This window comes from Cervus elaphus, chromosome 5 (assembly GCF_910594005.1).
Source record: "Cervus elaphus chromosome 5, mCerEla1.1, whole genome shotgun sequence".
NCBI classification, from domain to species: Eukaryota; Metazoa; Chordata; class Mammalia; order Artiodactyla; family Cervidae; genus Cervus; species Cervus elaphus.
This window is the reverse complement of record NC_057819.1, coordinates 13892041-13914910: the sequence shown is the minus strand read 5'-3', so window position 1 is coordinate 13914910 and position 22870 is coordinate 13892041. Positions and strand designations below refer to the sequence as shown.

The 22870-nt window shown below is 39.1% G+C and overlaps 1 protein-coding gene across 2 annotated transcripts in view; it reads left to right on the top strand.

Moving 5' to 3' along the window:
• The window catches only part of MED13L (mediator complex subunit 13L), a 285924-nt gene that overhangs the window by 225575 nt on the left and 37479 nt on the right, over positions 1–22870 (top strand). For both annotated transcript variants that reach the window (XM_043901741.1, XM_043901742.1), the window contains exons 8-14: positions 4233–4398; positions 6548–6652; positions 10162–10893; positions 11701–11926; positions 12900–13002; positions 13308–13432; positions 19306–19405. In XM_043901741.1, the coding sequence (XP_043757676.1) occupies positions 4233–4398; positions 6548–6652; positions 10162–10893; positions 11701–11926; positions 12900–13002; positions 13308–13432; positions 19306–19405 (1557 nt within the window). The remainder of the gene's footprint in view (positions 1–4232; positions 4399–6547; positions 6653–10161; positions 10894–11700; positions 11927–12899; positions 13003–13307; positions 13433–19305; positions 19406–22870) is intronic.

The following is a 22870-nucleotide window of genomic DNA, read 5'->3' as shown; positions in this document are numbered from 1 at the left end:
GGAAGCACAGAGTCCTAACCATTGGACTGCCAGGAAATTCCTGGCCTTTGTTTTTAAGAGCCTTGTAGTTGCTAAGATGGTGAAAAAAATGTACTATATCCAGCCCTGAATACAGTAGAGCAGAGAATTTGGATGATCCCTTGTGAAAGGATTTGCCATCGCTTGATTTTTATTAAAACTACTTTCAAACTGAAAAAGCAGAAAAACCCTTGTATAGTCTTTTTGTAATTATAATAATATCATAAAGAAGATGATAAGTCTAGAATTGTCAGTATTTTGAAAAATGTTAATCATATTTCATATGCAAGTTTGGATTTTTAACAAACTACAGAAGTCAGCAGTTTTTGTTTACATTTGTTACTGTTTTGCCTAGTATTTAGTAAAATTTGTGTTCAGCTTAAAATTGAAGGCCTGCTGTGTGCATGATGCCTTGACCTTTGATCAGTTCAGAACTTTTTTTTTTTTTTTTCATTTTTTTTAATTAGTTGGAGGCTAATTACTTCACAACATTGCAGTGGGTTTTGTCATACATTGACATGAATCAGCCATGGAGTTACATGTGTTCCCCATCCCAATCCCTCCTCCCACCTCCCTCTCCACACGATTCCTCTGGGTCTTCCCAGTGCACCAGGCCCGAGCACTTGTCTCATGCATCCCACCTGGGCTGGTGATCTGTTTCACTATAGATAATATACATGCTGTTCTCTCGAAACATCCCACCCTCGCCTTCTCCCACAGAGTCCAAAAGTCTGTTCTGTACATCTGTGTCTCTTTTACTGTTTTGCATATAGGGTTATCATTACCATCTTTCTAAATTCCATATATATGTGTTAGTATGCTGTAATGTTCTTTATCTTTCTGGCTTACTTCACTCTGTATAATGGGCTCCAGTTTCATCCATCTCATTAGAACTGATTCAAATGAATTCTTTTTAATGGCTGAGTAATATTCCATGGTGTATATGTACCACAGCTTCCTTATCCATTCGTCTGCTGACGGGTATCTAGGTTGCTTCCATGTCCTAGCTATTATAAACAGTGCTGCGATGAACATTGGGGTGCACGTGTCTCTTTCAGTTCTGGTTTCCTCAGTGTGTATGCCCAGGAGTGGGATTGCTGGGTCATATGGCAGTTCTATTTCCAGTTTTTTAAGGAATCTCCACACTGTTCTCCATAGTGGCTGTACTAGTTTGCATTCCCACCAAGAGTGTAAGAGGGTTCCCTTTTCTCCACACCCTCTCCAGCATTTATTGCTTGTAGACTTTTGGATAGCAGCCATCCTGACTGGCGTGTAATGGTACCTCATTGTGGTTTTGATTTGCATTTCTCTGATAATGAGTGATGTTGAGCACCTTTTCATGTGTTTGTTAGCCATCTGTATGTCTTCTTTGGAGAAATGTCTGTTTAGTTCTTTGGCCCATTTTTTGATTGGGTCATTTATTTTTCTGGAATTGAGCTTCAAGGAGTTGCTTGTATATTTTTGAGATTAATCCTTTGTCTGTTGCTTCATTTGCTATTATTTTCTCCCAATCTGAGGGCTGTCTTTTCACCTTGCTTATAGTTTCCTTTGTAGTGCAAAAGCTTTTAAGTTTAATTAGGTCCCATTTGTTTATTTTTGCTTTTATTTCCAATATTCTGGGAGGTGGGTCATTCATGTCGGAGAGTGTGATTCATGTCGGAGAGTGTTTTGCCTATGTTCTCCTCTAGGAGTTTTATAGTTTCTGGTCTTACATTTAGATCTTTAATCCATTTTGAGTTTATTTTTATGTATGGTGTTAGAAAGTGTTCTAGTTTCATTCTTTTACAAGTGGTTGACCAGTTTTCCCAGCACCACTTGTTAAAGAGGTTGTCTTTTTTCCATTGTATATCCTTGCCTCCTTTGTCGAAGATAAGGTGTCCATAGGTTCGTGGATTTATCTCTGGGCTTTCTATTCTGTTCCATTGATCTATATTTCTGTCTTTGTGCCAGTACCATACTGTCTTGATGACTGTGAGTTCAGAACTCTTAAATTCATAATTCAGAAAAAAATGTTTTATTCTGGTGGATTTCAGGTGTGTACTTTTACAACTATAGATCTTTAGATTTCTTCCCCTCTAATTCCGTGTATATCATTGTGCTACACCCTGGGTAAATAAATCTCTTGATGTCTCCTTATTTCCTAAAACAGAAACACTAAATGAGAGTGACTGATGTATTTGTCATAAAATTAATTTGTCCAGCTTTATACATCATAACATCAAATTACAGCTTAGGACTCCTAATGCTCCATTTGTGAGAATCCTGCTTAGCCTCCTTGAGGCTGCACTTGAATGATGTTGAGCATGGCCATGCTTTCCTGGCATAGGACAAAGGGGGTTACTTTGCCCCTTAAAATGGCCAAACATCTCCTAGATTAGCATGGGACCTGGGAGGGCCAGAGTTCTGGCTTGTGTGAATAGATAGATCAGCTTGCCTCTTCTGTTTATGGAGATAATTTGAGAAGCAGCATTCAATGTGCATTTAACAACATGTAATACAAGTCTCATTTAATTCCATATAAGATACCACCCACATTTTAGTTAAATCATTAAAAGCTACTGAAAAACATTAAACCACCTTTAATCAGAAAAGATTCTGTGGCTGGCTTTCCCCACAACCTCTCCTGTTTTGGTCATAAATAATTCCCTTATGATACCATGGACTAATAGTCTGTTTGGCTATACTGTTGAGTGTTTGGGGTCAAAGAGCTTATGCTATCTTCTTCTGTTTGTTGCTTTACTTTGGCTAGTTTTATAGTAGGCATTTGAAAATCCATTGTAAAGTCAAAATGAAATATTTCGTCCTGTGAGCCAAGTCAGAGAACTTTTAAGATTAAAAGATAGCAGTGAAAGATCAAATTTCTTGTCTCTGTTAATTTATCTCATTTATATTATAACAATACTTTTCTGGGGAACAAGAAAGCTTCAGTTCCTAAGAATGTAAGCATTGAGGTTTGCTTTATTAAAAAAAAAAAAAAAAAGTGGAGCTGAGACTAACCAGTCAATTCCATACAATGGTTGTTTTGCATTGATACCAAGAAATATTAGTTTGTGATATTAGGTTGCTTCTTTCTTTTTCACAGGAAAGTGAAGGATTTCAGAGCACTTTAAAATTATTTCAGTTGAGATATTTTGCATCATAATTCTATCAGGAATAAAACCCTCAATATGTTTATGAAATCAAATACATAAAAGTAATCGAATCAGAACTTAATACTGAAAATTGACTTCATTATTTGTCTTGCATGAGATGAAAGTAGTAAAATACTTAGAACCAATAACTAATCTTATCAACAGTTAGAGTAGGCATAATAGAAACTGGCCCTGAAGGAGGAAGTGGCAACCCACTCCAGTGTTCTTGCCTGGAGAATCCCGTGGACAGAAGAGTCTGGTGGGCTACACAGTCCATCGGGTCACAAAGAATGGGACATGACGGAGTGACTTAGCATGCATGCCACCGAAAATGTATTGCATACCAAGTACAGTTGGAAAATCTAAATGGAAATATTAGAAACCAGTGAATTTCTAATCCTCTGATATAAAATGTTGAGTCAGTCTCTTTCCTTTCTTTGGTATTAGCTTTCATAGGTGGTGTCAGGCATAAGGAGAACAGTTCCACACACAGATTTGAAATTTGACCTTGTTAAGGATTTCTTTCTCCTACCCAGGGCACTGTGTGCAGTTGCTACACAGCCATTTAGCTACATGAGCATAAAGCTCCCTCTACTGTTTTCTTCTGTCTTGAAACTCATTTACTGCATTGAGATTTAAAAACTCAGACAAAAATAAAAAAATAAAAAAAATAAAAACTCAGACAATCCATGCATATTTATATCTTTAACGTTGTGTTGAATCTTCCTGTGTAAGTTATCTCCAAAACCTCTGAGTAGGAATGCCTCCTGATGGATATGCCATTGTGGGTATGTGAGTGTGGGTATTGATGTGACTGAAAACTATACTGACACAGATTTACTCATAGCTACGGATAGCGTTATTGTCAGGGGTAGTAGCAAAGCTGCCATGATCAGTTCAACAGTCCAGTGTCTATGTTAAATAAATAAGGGGCTGCCCTGGTGGCTCAGATGTTAAAGAATTTGGCTGCAATGCCAGAGACCCAAGTTTGATCCCTGGGTCGGGAAGATCCCTTGAGCAGTCTGTGCACTAGGAGGCCTTTTCAGAAAATTCTGACCTTCCAAATTGTCTTTTCTTTCCTAGGTGAGAGTGGAGGTATGCAGAGTGCTGTCAGTCACCTAGGTTCCCAAGACGGGGGCATGCTAACTATGCACAGTCCAAAGAGATCGGGGAAGATTCCTCCAAAACTCCACAATCATATGGTCCATCGAGTCTGGAAGGAATGCATCCTCAACAGAACCCAGTCCAAGTATGTGTTTTCCATTCTGTCTGGGTGGTGGTTTGCCTGATATGCCTTTTATTACTACATGAAGAGGATCAATCATGTGGCACCGTTGTGTGACCAAACCCTGGGGGGGGGTCGTTGAATTGTTAGCTCATCTTTCTGAACATGATAGAGTAAAATTCAAAGCAAAGATGTTAGAATAATTTGATGGCCAGGAAAATTGTGAAGTTCTTTATCATCTCAAGATTGTCATGGTGTTCATCTGACATTTTTTAGCACAGCTGACTCAGAAATTCACCCTGAATATCAGGAGAATAGTTGTGGGTATGGTTTTTCCCTGTGTACCTACTAATGAATGTTTGCTATTTACAAAGGAAAAGGACCTTCATTGCCATGTTTTCTATGATACATTGGCCTCCTGTTTTAATTGACAGTGTATTTCTCAACTAAACAGATGAGAGTTAGAGAAGTATTTAGTAGCTGCTATGCTTCTGTTTCTTGATTCGGGGAAATTCTTTTCTTCCTCTACCCAACTTCCCTTTCTTGTCCACCTCCCTCTGGTCTATCCCCTCTGACCTCTTTCCCTCCTTAACGTATTTTTGGAAAAGAGTAGGAATTGATTCTAAGATGAGCTATTATTTTAATTGCAGGGATGATAATGTCAAACTGTAGTCAGTAAACACTTTTTCACTTATCAAGAATTATATAAACATATTCAGCATATTTTCACATGTTTTTGATATGACTGAGATGTCCACCTTTTTGACTGATACAAATGAACAATGAATCTTGATTCTCTGGAGCAGAACAAATACGGACATTTTTGTCAGTAATTCCAAAGGACTCATTTAGAAGTTAAGTCAGTGTTTCCTAAGTGACTACTCTTCAAAGCTTTACTTATACACTTTTAAGAGCTATCCTTCAGACCTTGGACCTAGCTTTTAACAAATTCATACTATATATTTATCTCCCAGTTAGTGGCTCTAGAATGGTAGCTCAGACGGTAAAGAATCTGCCTGCCATGTAGGAGACCGAGGCTCATTCCTTGAGTTGGGAAGATTCCCCGGAGAAGGGAATGGCAACCCACTCCAATATTCTTGCCTGGAGAATTCCATGGACAGAGGAGTCTGGCGGGCTGCAGTCCATGGAGTTGCAGAGTCAGACATGACTGAGCGACTAACACATATAGAATAGGCTACTAAAGATTTACTAGGAAAAAATCTAAAATAATTGCAGTGGGAAATCATGTCATGTTCTAGAATTTAAAAGGTATCTCTGTTTGCTTAAAAACAGTCCTTTCCTTTAGAATTATTGGTACAGATATTTTCATTTCTGCCTGCAGTGCCTCAACAATTTCCATGTTAACATTTTCTTTTTCTTTTGAGTTACCATCTTTGATTTTTATCACCACTAACCTTTCCACCAATTCTTAACAGATCAGAGCCCTTCTTTCAGCAGCACTGCACAGGGAAGTGAGACACCCAGAAAGGCAGGGGAGGGTGGAAAGCAAGCAAAGTCCCGGCAGAGCCATCAGTGAGATGCAGCATCAGCTGTAGTAGGATCCACAGTGCAGAGGGGCTGCCCAGTGTTCCTATTTATGCAGCAATAAATGTCTTTTAGCTGCCAGTTATTACGTAGGAGACATCTTTGATTCTTGTCTTTTGGTTCACATTATATACATGGAGTGCTGTCCTTAAATGCTAGTAAATGTAGATGTTTTAAGAGTGATTTAAACAGTCTGTCTAACAAAGAAATAAAGAAAAACAGAACCAAAAACATAATCTGTCTGAAGGTATATGATTCATAGATGCTATGAAAAGATCATTTTTAAAAATTTAGGTTATCTTTCCAGAATTTAGGTGACTTTTTAAAAAATAGCTGCTAATAGTGCCAGATAGTGGTATTTTCATTGCTATCTGTACCACCCATGTTAAAATGTATATTGATCTTAAATAAAAATATTTTGAATCTGATTTTCCTTCTGGTGCACGGACATAGTAGTTGACTTCCCCTCTGCCCCCCAACCCTACACCTTGGGTTGCTCTAAACTGTCTATCGGCAGGATACTGTTACTGTGTAAGATGTATTCATGTCTTTCTAACATCCTTTTCCTTCCCAGAGGTATGAATATTATCTCATGTTTATACAAACCACATATTTTAACCTTTTTTAGGAGGAGCCAAATGTCCACTCCAACTCTTGAAGAAGAGCCTGCTAACAATCCTGCTACTTGGGATTTTGTGGATCCAACCCAAAGAGTCAGCTGTTCTTGCTCTAGGTAGGTAGGGGCCGAGGCAGAGCAGTAATCGGATAGAACTGGGCAGAATCAGAGTGCATTTTGTTGGTTGTCTCCTGGTCTCTCAGACCACTTCTTCCACGTCATTTTGCTTTGTTTTCTTCATAAATCTTCTACGTCCAGTGCTAGAAAAAAGCTTGCTGTTGTTTTGTTTTGTTTTGTGTCTATGTAGAGGATACAGTTTTATTATTGGGACTCAGAATGAGCCTTTTTAGGCAGCTGACCTGTTAACAAATTGCTCCCACAGATTTCTTCAGGATAACTTCTTTAGAACTAAAGGCATCAGTTTAACAAGACAATCTCTTGTCATTTAAATGAGTTTATTTAGTTACTCTTAATTATAAAGTTGAGATAAATATCAAGCAAGTTGGCTTGAATTAATAGAATTTGGATTAGAATTTGGATAGAATTTGGATTAGAATTTGGAATAGAATTTGGATTAGAATTCTATGGAAATAGAGTTTCCATAGAAAATTTTTCTTGTTGGTGCTGGTGTTTTTTGATGACTGAAGTAGATATGTGGTAATAATATCTGAAGAAAGCCAAAATTGTTGCTCATTCATTTAGATACTTGAGTGGAAACCCAAATTATTTTCTGAATATTCACTTAGCAACTTAGAGTGGCTTTGCTTCCATTTGATACTGCTCAATGCTTATACAAAGGTCAGTTGAGATAAGTATACTTGGAAGTTGGCTATCCATTTCTCTAGTTGAGACCACGGGGTTCTTAATGCGGCATATATGAATTGGTTTCAGGGTAGGGAGGAGGTCACGATGCCCAGAAATCTCTGCAAGCACACACATGCGTGTGCACATGTTTGTTTATACACATAGGCAACAGTTTTAACAGCTTCTTCTTGTCCCCCCTCCTCTTTCCTATAAGTTGATTCTCTTTATCAAGCTCTGCCTTGGTAGTCAGCTTTTTGTTGAGAGATGCTGTCTTAAGTACCTAATGAAACCCTTGATTGATTTTTCAAGGAGGATGTTTTCAGTGATATTCTTTGCTCATTAAGGGTCCTTTCTCTGAGCTGGTGAGAATCTCTCTAGTCCCAGGATAGGAGTGGTACACCAGCTGAATGACTGGTCTGCTTTCATCTCTAGGCCATTGTTAATCATGTGATTATGAGGAAAAAAGGTATTTTCCTAATAATATTGACTTCTGAACAACTTACAGCGAGGTTATGGTCCACCTTTAGAAAGTACATAGGATAAAAATTTTAGTGTGTTTAACTTCACTTGTATGTTCCTCTTATTTTTTCCTGCTTTTTTCCTTAATCTAGATTTTTTCACTTTTTAAAATAACCCTTTTACTGATTTCTATCACATTTTTATTCAGTACCTTGAATTATTTTTACCTAAAGTATAAGTAAATAACTTTTTCTTTTGTCCTCTGGAGTTACTGTTCTGTCTCCTCACCAAATTCTTATACCCTTCAGATCTTATTTGTAAATATGCATTCCATTCCATTGACTTCTAAATATTTATCTCTACACCTGACTTCTCACATGTACTCAAGTCTTGTATTTTGCAAAGTGCTTTTAAGATACACCCTTAATATTGACATCAAACCAGGTACCCTGTTGCAGTCATTTCTGTCAGTTTTCTCCTCCTCGGCCTAGAAACTATCATTTATCTTCCTTAGTTTTCTAGATCAGTTTCACCATTGCATTTCACACTGACTTCCTTTGAAATGTCTGTACAGCCACTCTGCTTTCCTTATTCATTAGTCACCATGTGTTCCTACACTCTGGCCCAGCTTCTGATTCCTTCCCACTGGTGCCACATGGTTAGCCTGGTGAGCCTGATGGGCCTGCTGCTGGCTTCAGGGAAGTCCCGTACCCATTCACAGATGTGCAGTGGTGGTCTGTTCCGTACTGGTGTATCCCTTATTCTGAAGGTTCCATAACGTAGCTAAGTTGCTAAATGCAACAGAAGAAAATGACTTTATAAGATTATCCACCTTGCACAAAGTCCTTACTTTGAAAAGGCTACTATAAAATATCTGTCTCAAAAGATCAGTGTGATTAAATGCTCTTGGAGAAAATCCACATCAAAAAGTTTTATGTAAAAGACTTCCAGAGCTTAAGTCTTAAAATAAGCACCCTTAGAAGATATAATTGAGATATTTTCAGGTGAGACATTCATCTCTCAGTGTGGTTCTGTGCCCTGGAGATTTAAAGTCCAGTTTTTGCCTTTTTGACAGTAGCTTTAAGCTGCTGACTTCTTCAAAGTCAGGATTTTTTTTTTTAAGAGTAGCTTAAGACTTTGGCAAGAGTGTTTTCAGATTATCTACTGCAGGATTACCAAACCCATTATGGAATGGTCCACTCCTCACACTATTTAATGGTCTTATGGGGCAGAGTGGCCATCCTGCTGTCCCACTAAACCATCCCATTATGCCACACAAATCCATTTTACTGCCCACTAGGGCATCGTTTAGTGCAATGCAACAGTAATTTAATGCCACCCTAGTGGCCTCAGAGAGTTACTGATACACTGGCAGGAGAGCTTATGTTTTTCCTGGGAATGATTTATATATTGGGAGGAACTGGCTGACCTGCTGTATAACTTTTTTGTGCAGATTAAACCTTAGCATTATCTAGTAGGCCCTTACTGAGCAATTTCTCACACCCATGCCTGCCAAGAAGTGTGTTAGGTTGTGAGCAGACTTGCTATTCCTACTTAGATAGGACAGATGCATTTGTATATATGTGTGTTGTTTTCATATTCACTCACAACCTTTTTACTTCTGTCTCATTTTAGCACATTTCTGTAAGATCCAAAGTTGTGTTTTATCCCTTCTTTGTTGGATAATAGTAGTGTATAAGGCTCTTAGTATATTTATCCTATTAAATATTCTTAAAACTGACCCTTAGTTTCACACTTTGTGGGAGAATTGCATAGTTATCTTGTTCCTGATTTACAGCACTCTAAGCTTTTATAAACCATTCTCTGTTGGAGTTAGTCGGGTGTTGTAAAATAGAGATTGGAAGCTTTTTTTTGCTGCCTTTCTTGACAAATGGTCTTGGTTTTAAAATGCCATGCGAATAGATTGTCTGAGGCCCTCACCAAATTTGAAAGATTTGAGGATTTTCAAATTAGTATTTTTGTAGAGGTTAGCAGCATGTTAACGAATATTTCTTAAGGTTACTCGATGGGCATGAGTTTGAGTAAACTCCGGGAGTTTGTGATGGACAGGGAGGCCCGGTGTGCTGCGATTCATGGGGTTGCAAAGAGTCAGACACGACTGAGCGACTGAACTGGACTGAATTGAACTCTTATCTACTTAACTTGCATGTAATTGGTTCATCATTTCTTATCAGCGTGTGTTGCAGTTTTTAGTCATTATCAATATATTTAACACCTAGAGTCCATTTGGATGTGTTCTTGAAAAGGTGTAACCTTGTCAGAGGCATCTCTTCTGTGGTATTAGAATGGTATAGTTATATTCACCTGTGTATTTACTTACCTCATTTTCATTCTCATTTCAGGCATAAACTTTTAAAACGTTGTACAGTAGGCCCCAGTCGACCTCCCACAATATCACAACCAGGGTTCAGTGCAGGACCATCATCATCTTCATCTTTACCACCTCCTGCTTCTTCTAAGCACAAAACAACAGAAAGACAGGACAAGGGAGACAAGCTGCAAAAGAGACCTTTGATACCATTTCATCACAGGCCGTCTGTGGCTGAAGAGTTATGCATGGAGCAAGATCCACCGGGACAGAAGCTAGGCTTGGCAGGGATAGACTCCTCCTTAGAGGTGGCTAGCAGTAGGAAGTATGATAAGCAAATGGCCGTGCCTTCCAGAAATACAAGCAAGCAAATGAATCTGAATCCTATGGATTCACCTCATTCCCCTATTTCCCCTCTGCCGCCAACACTCAGCCCTCAGCCGCGAGGTCAGGAAGCAGAGAGTTTGGACCCACCCTCTGTCCCTGTGAATCCAGCCCTCTATGGAAATGGGCTCGAACTCCAACAGTTGTCTGCTCTGGATGACCGGACTGTCCTCGTCGGCCAAAGACTGCCCCTCACGGCAGAGGTCAGTGAGACCGCCTTATATTGTGGGATCAGGCCCTCGAACCCAGAGTCATCAGATAAGTGGTGGCACAGTTACCATCTCCCATCCATTGATGATGCTGAGTTCCGGCCTCCAGAGCTCCAGGGTGAGAGATGTGATGCCAAAACGGAGGTAACCTCAGAGAGCACTGCATTGCAAAGGTAAGGCGACCCTCCACCCCACCCCCTGACCATCAACCAGAAGGCCAAGGCCATAGGTTCCCAGGAATCAGGGCCTTCAGATCCAAAATTGAAGAGGTCCTTCTTCACCATTCTAGACTCTGCATTTGGAAAAGGTTTAAAAGTCAAATGCTTTATCCAACATGATATTTATCGTATGTGTCATTATTTAAATGCTGGCCTATAAAGGTTTTGTTGTAAGATTAGCTTACTAGAATTAATTCATTTTTGGTCTGCTGTTTGTTAATCAAAGAATGTAGCTTTATGGGACTTCCCATATTGCAGTCAGTGCCTTCTTTGTATGTTGACACTTTTAAGGAAGGCTTTACATGCGTTCAGGTGTGTATCATGCATCTAGTAGTAATACTTCAGAGTGTTATTTAGCAACCTGTTACTCTAAACAGTTTATACAGTTTTTCTCATGTCATCTTCACCACAGCCATATTGCTACCTTTAATGTCATAGCCGAGAAAGAACCTAGGGTCATGCAGTTAGTAAATGACACGGATGGAATTTGTGCCCAGACATTCTGTCCCCAGAGCCCATCTCTGCTGTTAAGTGAAATCAGTGGAATCAGAAACAAAAGTATATGGCCTTAACAAAGGCTACTAAGATTTATTTAATTGTGAATATAGTCTCTGAAAGTCACTTGAAGGTGAATTTTTTAGTTTTCTTTGTTGTTAAAGTTTAAGCTTCCAGATGCTTTTAAATCACAAATGTTGCTTGAAAAAAAAAAGTCTGGTCTTTTTACTATTTCTTGCTTAAATCGTCATTCATTTCCCCTTCCAGACTCTTAGCACAACCTAACAAACGGTTTAAAGTCTGGCAAGACAAGCAGCCGCAGATGCAGCCCCTCCACTTTCTTGACCCATTGCCTCTGTCACAACAACCTGGAGACAGTTTGGGAGAAGTCAACGACCCATATACTTTCGAGGACGGCGACATAAAATACATCTTTACTGCAAACAAGAAATGCAAACAAGGGACAGAGAAAGATTCCCTGAAAAAGAATAAGGTACCACTTAACAGAGAGAGAGGCCAGCCAGGAGTGGGTTTGAGTCTACGTCAGTAAACACGTGCGGGAAGACCCTGAGGCAGGATGTCTGAGAGAGTCTTGCCTGGTTGCTCTGTCCCCATGTTCATGCTCTTGGTACTACTGTATCGAACAGCGCGTTGTTCCTCTCTCTGTCATGGCTCACCTTTGTTCAGAAGTCGGCCGAGCATAAATGAAGCCTCATAGCTCCCAGGCTATAGCTTGTACCGTGCATGTTTCCTCTCATATGCTAATTCTTGTTGGCCTATGCTCCCTGCTTATTTCTTTTTAATTATTATTCCAAAATACCCAAAATGTAAGGGAAAATACTGGTAACAGTATCTACCATTTATCAGGCGCTCACTGTTTACTGTGTTATGCGCTTTACCTCTGTATTTCTCCGAATTAATATCATCACTACTCCAAGACTGTGTCAATACAATTTTACTGGTTTCATTATCTTAAAAATGAGTACTGGGGGTGTCTGCTGTCTTTAGCCTTAAATTTTAAACCATTCTAAAATACTGGGCCATTTAAAGAAATATTCTTAAGAACAGAGGAAATAAGAGAATGAAAGGAGACCAATATAGTTCAAGAGAATACTTCTTACACCTGTCTAGATCCAGAAAGCTTGAAGCATAATTCAGCCTCCAAAATATGTTAAAGGCAGCTTTTAAAACCGTGGCAGGTTTCTGTGATCAAACCCCACCAGTACTGTTGAGGCATAAAATCCCGATTGACTCAGATTGAGGGGCAAGTGTGGGAGTTTTTGGTTTCAGTTTAAAATCAGGGACGAGGACATATCTTTTATTTCCTTTGGTTGCATAGACCATGGTTTATCATACTTGTGCTCATAACAAGTTCCATTCTGCCCTCTAATTCTTTGTGTTCTCCCTCATATTCCACACTTTGGGTTGCTGTTCATGTGTTTTGTTTGGCTGAATTTATTACACAGTCAGAGGATGGATTTGGTACCAAGGATGTCACTACACCAGGTCATTCCACGCCGGTGCCTGAAGGGAAAAATGCCATGTCCCTTTTCAGTTCTACTAAAACAGGTGTGTACACTGATTATTTGCCTCACTTGGGCTGTTGCTAAAGTAAATGCAAGGGAAATGCTTCTCTATTTAACATTATGTGCTGATTGTGTTAGCAATAATTTGACCTCATCTGTAATATATTTTTCATAGTTTGTTTTTCAGTTCCTTTCAAAACTAATAAGCGTATTTGGCACTAATTGTATCTCGATTTAACTGACAGTGTAAGGAAGCAGTTGGCAGGCAGGGCTTGCTCACTGTCCTCTCCTCACCCCTTCTCCTTTGAGGAAGCTGCTTATTCAGTGCCTTTTGCCTCCTTCCCACAGATGTCCGGCAGGACAACGCTGCTGGCAGGGCAGGCTCCAGTAGCCTCACACAGGTGACAGACTTGGCACCTTCCCTTCATGACTTAGACAACATCTTTGATAATTCTGATGACGACGAACTTGGGGTGAGTCTGCAGTAGCTACACAAAACAAAAATGCACTTCAGTGGATGGACTTAGTGTTTCAGTATTTCTTTATAGTTTGGTCTACTGAATTGGGAGCTCATATTTCAGGTTCTAAATGTTCTTCAAAAATGTTTGTGTACCTTGAAAGGATTCTGAAACTTATTAGTTTCAGAATCTAATAACCTCTAATAATCCTTGGGTTTTGTTTGTTGACGGCTTTTTTCCATTAGTGTTATTCCTGTTGTAAATATTAAAATCTTTCATTTTTTTAACTCCTCGATATGAGACTAATAGGAATATATTATGTAGTCCCTTTAGCTTAGATTTTAAAAATAATGCCCTACATGTAGTGGGGCATGCTGAATTTTTTGAACTTTACCATACTGAACTTTAAGTCACAGGATAGTCAGCATTTTGAGAGATAATTACAAATATGATTTATACTTTCTAGGATTATGGCATCATAGTCAGGAAAGAGAATTTATACACGTAGACGTTAAACAATACAAGGTATCATGTGATTGGGATTCCCTGGCAGCTCAGCTGGTAAAGAATCTCCCTGCGATGCGGGAGACCCTGGTTTGATTCCTGGCTCAGGAAGATCCCGTGGAGAAGGGATAGGATACCCGCTCCAGTATTCTTGGGCTTCCCTGGGAACTCAGATGGTAAAGAATCCGCCTGCAGTGCAAGAGACCTGGGTTCGATCCCTGGGTTGGGAAGATCCTCTGGAGGAGGGCATGGCAACCCACTCCAGTATTCTTGCCTGCAGAATGCCCATTGGACAGAGGAGCCTGGTGGGCTACAATCCATGGGGTTGCAAAGAGTCAGACATGACTGAGCGACTGAGCATAGCACAGCACATCATATGATTAAAGTGACAGATTAGCATTCATAATTCTCTGGAGAGTAGCTGAGCTGAGTCAGGAAATGTGTGTTGTCATCATCCTAACTAAGCCTGTACCTTTGTGTAAACAGAAGTGCCCCTGTTATCTCTGGGGGCACCTAGAGATGAGTAAGATAGGCTTGCTCTTCAGTGAAGTCAAAGTATTAGTTCACTTTTCTTTCATTTATATATTTACTTTCCCATCCATCCAGTTGACATGATATTTGTTAATTATTTAATGATCAGTTCCTTTGTGGCTGGTTCTCTAGGTTTATAGATAAAATTAAATTACCAGTCTTATGCTTGAGGTGCTCACAGACTTTAGGAGAAATAGCATATAAATAAAGTTTAAAATATACTTAGCCCTGTGAGTGCAGTAATTTATCTGAATCTAAAGATGCTACCCGTTCAAGTACAAAGCAGTAGGCAAGCAGTATTTTAAATAAAGGCTTGAAGGTTAAATAGGAATCAGGTTTCTAAAGCCCATTCTCACTTTAAAATAAAATATATCTGGTTAACAGACACTGTACACCAGTAGTATTCTAAGTACTTCTTTCTGCCTCCATGGACTGTAACCCATGAGGCTCCTCTGTCCATGGGATTCTCCATGCAAGAATACTGGAGTGGGTTGCCACCCCCTCCTCCAGAGGATCTTTGTGACCAGGGATTGAACCCTCATCTTGATCCTGCATTGGCAGGCTGGTTCTTTACCATTAGTGCCACCTGGGAAACCCAAATACTTAGAAGATGGGATAATCATGACCTCAAAGAATGAAATTGACTTGAAATGTGGAAAGATTTGGTTAGTGAGAGGCAGGGGAGGGATGTGTGTTTGAGCCTGGAAGGAGTCTTGGTTCAGCAAAGAGAATGAACTAGCTGGGGCCTTGTGAGATAGTGAGCACATTGATCTGTTTCCTGAGTGGGGGAGGCGGGGGTAAAGATTGCTGGGGCTGGGGAGGTGCTTGGCCACACTTCAGGCTTTGGAACTCAAACTTTACTGGAAATGTGCTCTTCTGAAGGCTGCCGAGTGGGCAGCTGACCTGGTAGAAGTGGGTACTGTTTTACATCAGTCTGATACATGGAAAGCAAAGTACTATTTGGTAACTTGTTGGATTGAAAAATGAGGACCTAAATTCAGGCAGTGGCTGCATTAAGAGAAGGATGTGACAATGTGAAAAACACTGTCAGAAGAAATGACATGTCCTTATTCTTTGACCCAGGCATTGGAGATCCATTTTGTACCTGATTGTGTCTGTAAAGCCATGTATTATCTAGGATTGGTTTTAGTGAGGGTTAGTTCAGATGCTTTGGTTTGGTGGTAGTGAGAAGAAAGTGTGAGAAGTAAAGGAATTAAAAAGAAGTAGAAAGAGAGATGTAAGAAAAGAAAAAAAACAAGCATTGTAGAGTCACCCAGTTTCTGTTAATAGCCAACATCCCTAGTGATTTTTGTGCCTGCTGTGAACCATCATCCTTACTCTCTGTATAAATTATGAATTACTGACTAAATGAAGAGATGTTTACTCTGTTTTTTTGAATATATTTTAGTAATGTTAATATGCAAAGGAGAATTGGACAGTTTTTAATCTAATTTTCATTTCTCTGGAACAGTTGTTTCTACTCTGACTTCTGGCCTGGCATTTAAACAAAGGAACAGGTTACCTTAGAATCATTTTGCTAATTCATCTTATTAGTTACTGGAATCTGGAGACTGTTGTCCAGGTTTTCACCTCACGGAGTTTAGTTTCACGTTTCAGCTCTATGACAGCGAATGTGTGCCTCGTGGCTCAGTCATGCCAGCTCTTTGAGACCCCGTGGACTGTAGCCTTCCAGGCTCCTCTGTCCATGGGGATTCTCCACTCAGTAAGTGAACATAAATAAAAGGCCTCTATTTGTGAGATTTTTTTTTGCTTTATCTTGCATTCAGTTCATTTGCATTCTTAAAGATAATCTTGCCTATTAAGGGACTTAATTTGGGAGGTGACTGTGGCTCAGATCATGAACTCCTTATTGCTAAATTCAGACTTAAATTGAAGAAAGTAGGGAAAACCACTAGACCATTCAGGTATGACCTAAGTCAAATCCCTTACAGTTATACAGTGAAAGTGAGAAATAGATTTAAGGGACTAGATCTGAGACAGAGTGCCTGATGAACTATGGACAGAGGTTCGTGACATTGTACAGGAGACAGGGATCAAGATCATCCCCAAGAAAAAGAAATGCAAAAAAGCAAAATGGCTGTCTGAGGAGGTCTTACAAATAGCTGTGAAAAGAAGAGAAGCAAAAAGCAAAGGAGAAAAGGAAAGATATACCCATTTGAATGCGGAGTTGCAAAGAATAGCAAGGAGAGATAAGAAAGCCTTCCTAAGTGGTCAGTGCAAAGAAATAGAGGAAAACAACAGAATGGGAAAGACTAGAAATCTCTTCAAGAAAATTAGAGATACCAGGGGAACATTTCATGCAAAAATGGGCTCAATAAAGCACAGAAATGGTATGGACCTAATAGGAGCAGAAGATATTAAGGAGAGGTGGCAAGAATATGTGGAAGAACTGTACAAAAAAGATCTTCACGACCCAGATAGTCACAATGGTGTGATCACTCAACTAGAGCCAGACATCCTGGAATGTAAAGTCAAGTGGCCTTAGGAAACATCACCATGAACAAAGCTAGTGGAGGTGATGGAATTCCAGTTGAGCTATTTCAAATCTTAAAGGATGATGCTGTGAAAGTGCTGCACTCAATATAGCAGCAAATTTGGAAAACTCAGCAGTGGCCACAGGACTAGAAAAGGTCAGTTTTCATTCCAGACCCAAAGAAAGGCAATCCCAAAGAATGCTCAAACTACTGCACAATTGCACTCATCTCACATGCTAGTAAAGTAATGCTCAAAATTCTCCAAGCCAGGCTTCAGCAGTACATGAACCGTGGACTTCCAGATGTTCACGCTGGTTTTAGAAAAGGCAGAGGAACCAGAGATCAAACTGCCAACATCTGCTGGATCATCGAAAGAGCAAAAGAGTTCCAGAAAAACATCTATTTCTGCTTTATTGACTATGCCAAAGCCTTTCACTATGTGGATCACAACAAACTGGAAAATTCTTCAAGAGATGGGAATACCAGACCACCTGACCTGCCTCTTGAGAAATCTGTATGCAGGTCAGGAAGCAACAGTTAGAACTGGTCATGGAACAACAGACTGATTGCAAATAGGAAAAGGAGTATGTCAAAGCTGTATATTGTCACTCTGCTTATTTAACTTCAATGCAGAGTACATCATGAGAAACGCTGGGCTGGAAGAAGCACAAACTGGAATCAAGATTTCCAGGAGAAATATCAATAACCTCAGATATGCAGATGACACCACCCTTATGGCAGAAAGTGAAGAAGAACTAAAGAGCCTCTTGATGAAAGTGAAAGAGGAGAGTTGAAAAGTTGGCTTAAAGCTCAACATTCAGAAAACTAAGACCCATGGCATCCGGTCCCATCACTTCATGGCACATAGATGGGGAAACAGTGGAAACAGTGGCAGACTTTATTTTTTGGGGCTCCAAAATCACTGCAGATGGTGACTGCAGCCATGAAATTAAAAGATGCTTACTCCTTGGAAGGAAAGTTATGAGCAAAAGTTATAACCAAAAGTTATGACCGAAAACTAGATAGCATATTAAAAAGCAGAGACATTATTTTGCCAACAAAGGTCCGTCTAGCCAAGGCTATGGTTTTTCCAGTAGTCATGTATGGATGTCAGAGTTGGACTGTAAAGAAAGCTGAGTGCCGAAGAACTGATGAATTTGAACTGTGGTGTTGGAGAAGACTTTTGAAAGTCCCTTGGACTTTCAGAAAGATCCAACCAGTCCATCCTAAAGGAAATCAATCCTGAGTGTTCATTGGAAGGACTGATATTGAAGCTGAAATTCCAATAGTTGGGCCACGTGATGTGAAGAACTGCCTCATTTGAAAAGACCCTGATGCTGGGAAAGATTGAGGGCAGGAGGAGAAGGGAACAACAGAGGATGAGATGGTTGGATGGCATCAGCGACTCAATGGACATGAGTTTGAGTAAACTCCAGGTATTGGTGATGGACAGGGAGACCTGTCGTCCTGCGGTTCATGGGGTCAGGAAGAGTTGGACACGACTGAGCAACTGAACTGAGCTGAACTTAGCAAATCAAAGAAAAACCTTCTTCAAATGTATTGAATATACATTTAAATAATTTTATGAGGTAAGGTTTTTTTTTTCCATGACGGTGAACAGTAGTTGTAGAAGTAGGAATGTGTGTGCTCAGTCACTAAGTTGTGTCAGACTCTTTGTGACCCCACAGACTGTAGCCCACCAGGCTCCTCTGTTAATGGAATTTCCCAGGCAAGAATGCTGAAATGGGTTGCCATTTCCTTCTCCAGGGGATCTTCCCAGCCCAGGGGTTGAACCTGCATCTCTTGCATCTCCCACATTGGCAGGTGGATTCTTTACCACTTGAGCCACCTTGGAAGCCCAAGAAATAAGAATAGGAAATATCTTTTGTGTGGGGTGTGGGGGTGAAAAATAAGAGTAATAGTTTGGGAGGGCTTGAGGTCATCTCTTTTAGCTGCCTGCTTCCGAACAGAGGGAAAACCAGACTGATAACCAGTTACTACTTGGAGGCACCCCCTTGATGTGATTATTGTGTCCCTGAAACTGCTTCTCTCATGACCTTGGTGAGGGGATTGGCCCAAGGTCTGGGAGCTCTCCTCGGCTGGCAGTCTGCCCTCACCTGACCCGTGACGAGAAGACCCAATCAGTGCTTTTCTCATATTTGATAAGCTTGTAATCATCTCTTCTGTGTCACTGTCTGCTAGTATTTCTAGACGTTCACCTGGTGAAAACTTTGTAAGGAAGTGTGTTTCTATTCTTTTAAAATATCAATAGCCATACACTCTAAGCAATAGCTGACTATCGCCCTACTCATATATAAATGTGCTGCTTGGTTTTAATAATTAATAATCTCTTCTTAGGCTGTATCACCTGCACTGCGCTCATCAAAAATGCCTACAGTTGGGACAGAAGACCGACCTCTTGGGAAGGATGGAAGAGCTGCTGTTCCTTATCCACCAAGTAAGAAAAGGAAATGTAGCTTCAGCTCACTGCTTGTAATATATACATAATGTTCTCATCCTCAGTGGTGTGCCTCATCTGAGTCCCCTCCTTTTTTTTTTCTTTTTTTTCATTTTAACAGAATACTGAAAATAAATTAAAACTTGTATAAATTGGTATTCCTACGGTGGCGGGTAGCTAAGAGACCCATTTAAATTTGAAGTCTTTTTCCTTTTGTTTTCAAATTAACTTTCATGGTTTAAAATATGAAAAAATGTTTTAGGTTTGTTTTTCTAATAGTCCTTTCCTAGTAGGACAAATGCTGCACAGTGGTTTTCAGAGCGATATTCTGCTATAAGAGCTTGTGTAGAATGTTTCACTTTTCATAAATTTAATTCATACAAGGGTAATGAATATTTGTTTTCTATGGTCCTTTTTATGATTGATAATGAAGTGTGTTTTGTTAAAGAGATCAGCTAGTTTTATTATGTATGTGGACGAGAAACTTCCTTTTTTCCCTAAGAAACATTATTCTGCAAGAGAGAAGAAAGTCAAGGTTGCTTATATGGGTACTCTGGAACTGAAACACAGTTCCATTGCAAATCATTCTTTAATACCTTCTCATTAACTTCAGCTGGTAATGAGAACAAATTGAGGGGAAAAACCACCATGTCATAGGGATGAGTCAAAAAGTTTTATGAACCTATAAATGTACTGCTGATTTACTCAAATGTAGAAGTGTGAAGTATACAGTGATTGGATTTTGACAGCTTTAGTGGATCCATAGCTTTTTAAAATATGCAAAGCTTTCTCAAGCATGACATGTATGAAAATGAATAATGATAGCCAGCCAGTTGCTGTAGTTTTTTTAATTAAACATTTTTCTTTTTTTATTACTCTGCACTGCAGAATTTTACAAACATGAAACTCACAGATTAAAAGAAACATTATTAAAGTAGATTCATCTGGAATAAGGCAGATGAATGAATTCTTCCCTTGCATTTAACCAGTTGCTGTGCTTTTTTTTGACACTTTGATATGTAATCATGTTAGATGTTAAAATGTCTGATAACTTGTCCAAGATTATTCACTCACAAACCATCCTACTAGTTAGTGTCATTGCCAGTAAAGAATATGGTGTACTTTCTCTTTTTTCCCTCACTTCTGTTCCAAAAGGAATTGCTTCAGTAAGAAGCTACTCAGAATTTTATGATAAAGTACAGGTTATAAGAATTAATAAATTTGAAATATTGCAAAAATATTGGCATCAGGAAAATACAGATAAACAAGAGTCAGAGGATCTTATTAACATGTCAAAGTATGTGTGTGGGGTGGGGGGAACATATACATAGTATTTCCTCCAAAGATGCGACAATGAAAATAGCATGACAAGAAGCTCTTAATTTCTGCAGTAGCTTATTGTACCTCGAAGTGGAAAGACATAGCATTTAATGTCTGCAATAGCAGCGCCATCCAACACAAGCACAAGGGAAGCCACAAGTGAGAGCCACATAAGGCAAGTTTAAATTTTCTATTAGTTGCATTTAAAAGTAAAAGGAACCCTGTGAAATTAATTTTAATAGTTTATTTTATTTCACTCAGTGTATCCAATACATCATTTTTATATGTCATCAGCATAAAAATACTGAGTTTTTTTACATTCCATTTTTGTATTAACTCTTTGGAATCCAGATACCTTTTACACACCAGCATCTCTCAGGATGGATGGGGCCCCCTTTTGAATGCTCCATAGCCGTGTGGCTAGTGGATCCTGTATTGCACAGCATAGGTCCATAATTACTCATTTGCGTATGTAATAATGGAGAAAGCACCATATAGTAACAGTGAGATTTAATTTAGCATCAAGTCTGTGTTAAGTAAGTATTGTTACATTAATTAAAATGAAAGGTTTCTCTTAGGTTTTATTATAAACCGGTCACATGAATTATCTTGGAAAGCATGTCAGTTTGAAGTATGAGACTTTCAGGAGGCAAAATGAAAGAGTTGGACTTTTGAATTGACTTTTTATTCTACAAGAGCGCTTACTATTTGTAAAGGATGAATACTGAGAACTTAATCTTAGTGATGATGCTTCTGTTGGAAGGCTTCAGTCTTCTGCATAAATACTTGATATACAGGATAGGAAATGGAGGGTGTCCTGAATGGTGAGTTCCTGCTGAAGTGCAGCAGGTCTTGAGGACAGGCAGGGATGAGTAACTGGAGCTTTGTGGGTAAGACTCTTAAACTCCAGTCCGTCCTGGTAGCTGTTCTCACACTCACTTTAGTCATTTTATGGGAAGAAAATTGAGCAGGCAGTTCTACTACAGGCAGTATTTTTCTACTTTAGAGGACCAGAATGTTTCTCTAGGTTTCTGTTTTCTTTCTACCTTACCTACTTTGAGTCCAGTTCCCTATTTTTCATCTCAAAACTTTTTAGGGTCATTTCAGGAATTTCCTGTGACTGAATAGCATTTTCCATCTTTTTCTAATCAAACCAAAATTAGGAGGGAGGACTAATTATTGCTGACGCTTACTACTTTCTGAGTATTTAGATGGACCTGGCAAACTGTTCACTTCTGTGCATACCTTATCTCATTTAACGTGCACAAAAAATATGAGGGAGATATTATTCCCATTTTGTAGGTGAGGAAATTAAAACTATAGAGAGGTTACAAGTCTTCCTGAATAGCTCATAATGAGAATGGTGAAGACTGCTTTTTAACATAAATCTCTGGCAAGTGGAATATCATTTTATCCATACTTTTTGTCTGTGTTCTCTCTTACCTTTGACAAAAATGATCAAGGTGGCTGAGGCTTTGCAAACTGAAATATGTAACTGTGTTCAGTAGCATCGAAGAAATTGAGGAGTCCTAAATGGCAAATGCCTTTTTTACATTTCTCAGAGAAAATTTGAAAACAAATTTAATAAAATAATTGTGGGATAACATTTTGTACCATAGCTTGAATACTTAATTAAGAAAGGGCTGTGTTTAAGTTCATTGTCATTTTAACTCAAAGTGAATTTATATAGTTTTGTTATTTTCCAGATATCTGCTTTGTTAATTAAGTTCTGTAATGTAATAGGAGTTTGAAGATTTTATGAAGCAGACACATGTTTTAAAACACTCTACTTACAAATTAATTTTATAATTTACATTGAACAGTAGTTGCTCTTTGGCTTGGGAAAAGGAATAGGGACCAAAGGTTAAAGGTGATGAATATATTTCAAGAATAACCTATTTTTCTGTATTTAAGTTTTTAGTCTTATATTAAAGATGTATTGGTTTGGTTGCTGCTGCATCTGAAGACGTGTTTTTCAGCAGCAGGACTTATCAACTATATAATCTCTCCAGTGGTTCTATGATAGTTTCTGGCTTGGCTTGTATCCCTAATACTGTGAATTGTTATATGGTGTTAGGGTCAAATACTATTACAGCAAGAAAGTAACTTGAAGATCATCTTGGGAGTTTTACAATAGGTTTTCTT